Here is a 1,789-nt window from a genome sequence, read left to right on the forward strand (position 1 = left end):
AGCAGTAGGCGCTCTGTATGACCCTATGGGATTTGTCTGCCCAATTGTACTGAAAGCAAAGAAGATCTTACAGAAACTTTGGAAACCGAATCTGGGATGGGATGATGAAATTCTTGAAGACCTGCAGTGCCACTGGAATAAGTGGAAGAATGAGTTGGCTGCCTTGTCACAAGTTCAGATACCACGGTGCCATTTTGCTGATCAGACAGAAGTACTTGATGTATCTCTGCATTTGTTCTAAGATGCTTCTGAGGACGGTTATGGCATGTGCTCTTACCTTAGATTTGTTCATACAAGTGGAGCTATCAAATGTTCATTCCTGGTTGGAAAGTCCAGAAGTTCGCCTGTGAGGCTGATCTCGATCCCGGCGCTTGAACTGCAAGCAGCTACATTGTCTGTAAAGATGTACAGAGTGTTAATGGCTGAGCTGACGTACAAGATTAGCGGCACCACATTCTGGACAGATTCTCAAACCACTTTGCAGTATATTAAGAATAACAGCAAGCGTTTTCAGACATGCGTTGCCAACCGTGTAATTGAAATACGCGAGGTGACTACCCCTGATCAATGGAGACATTGTCCAGGACGAATGAATCCCGCAGATAAAGCTACACGTGGTCTAAAGCCTCAGAGACTAACCAGTCAGCATCGCTGGTGGCGAGGGCCAGAGTTTCTGTGGGAGCCAGAAGGTTATTGGCCGAATGCAGCAGTGGAAGAAGTTTCAGACAGTGATACAGAAGTGCGAGCTTCATGATAGTGATGTTAACTCCACCATCACTACCAATAGTGATGACGCATTATCGAATGTAGGAAGAGGACTAAAGGAACTTATTGGGAGCTGTGGTTCGTGGTTAACCTTACAGTGATGGGTCACTTGGATAGTCTGGTTTTGTCATTGGACCATGAGTAAGAGAGCTGCCCGCGTCCTTGGATCATTAACTTTGGAGGAACTTAATCAAGCAAGCCATGTAATTGTCTGCAGTGTCCAGAATGAATGCTTTTTTGAAGACATCAAGTCAAGTCGAGAAATCAAGCAAGCTAGCAAACCTGAGACCAGTGTTACTAAATGGAACCTTGCGAGTTGGCGGTCATTGGCAGGAAGCAGTGGCACTGTCCTGGGATGAAAAACATGCAATGATTCTGCTGAAGGGGCATCATGTCAGTCAATTGCTGGTTCACGAGACTGCTGCTCATAGTGGAAGGGAGCAGACGTTGTCTGAGCTGAGAAGAATGTTTTGGATCATTGCTGGAAGAAGTCTACTGAAACGAACAATGCCAAAGACTGAATGCCAAACAAGAGGAACAGGTCATGGGACCCTTGCCCAGGGCAAGGTTGGAAGCTTATCATCCTCCATATACCTTCTCGGGCCAGTAACAGTTAAGTGGGGCCACGGAACCGCAAAAAGATGGGGATGTTTATTTACGTGCCCTACAACTCATGCTGTTAACCTTGAAGTGACACCAAGATTTTATTATGATTCTTCAACAGTTTATTAGTAGGAGAGGACCGCCTAAAGAGATTTGGTCGGATCGAGGAAATAACTTTTTTGGAGGAGTCCATTGCGCAGTGGAATGAAGAAAGCATTGAACGACAGCTGCAGCAGAAGGACATCAAGTGGGTCTTACAACCACCTGCTTCTCCTCATATGTCCAGAGTGTGAGAACGCCTGGTGCAAACTACAAAGAAGCACTTGAAGAGCATTGTTGGAGATGGGCTTCTTAACGATTTCGAGCTGAGAACATTGCTTGCCGAAGTCGAGTCGATTGTCAATAACCACCCCATAACAGC

At 45.8% G+C, this 1,789-nt stretch overlaps 1 protein-coding gene across 1 annotated transcript; it reads left to right on the top strand.

Annotated features, from left to right (window-relative positions):
* The first annotated feature begins 265 nt into the window (after positions 1-265).
* Positions 266-754, top strand: LOC138053609 (uncharacterized). The gene has a single exon (XM_068900212.1). It carries the CDS (start codon positions 266-268, stop codon positions 752-754), a length of 489 nt encoding a protein of 162 aa, XP_068756313.1.
* Positions 755-1,789: the final 1,035 nt, after the last annotated feature.

The sequence above is a fragment of the Montipora capricornis genome, chromosome 6 (assembly GCF_036669925.1).
Source record: "Montipora capricornis isolate CH-2021 chromosome 6, ASM3666992v2, whole genome shotgun sequence".
Taxonomy (NCBI): domain Eukaryota; kingdom Metazoa; phylum Cnidaria; class Anthozoa; order Scleractinia; family Acroporidae; genus Montipora; species Montipora capricornis.

Coding starts and splice junctions, on each gene's coding strand:
- LOC138053609 (XM_068900212.1), top strand. CDS start 266: ATGTGCTCTTACCTTAGATTTGTTCATACAAGTGGAGCTATCAAATGT.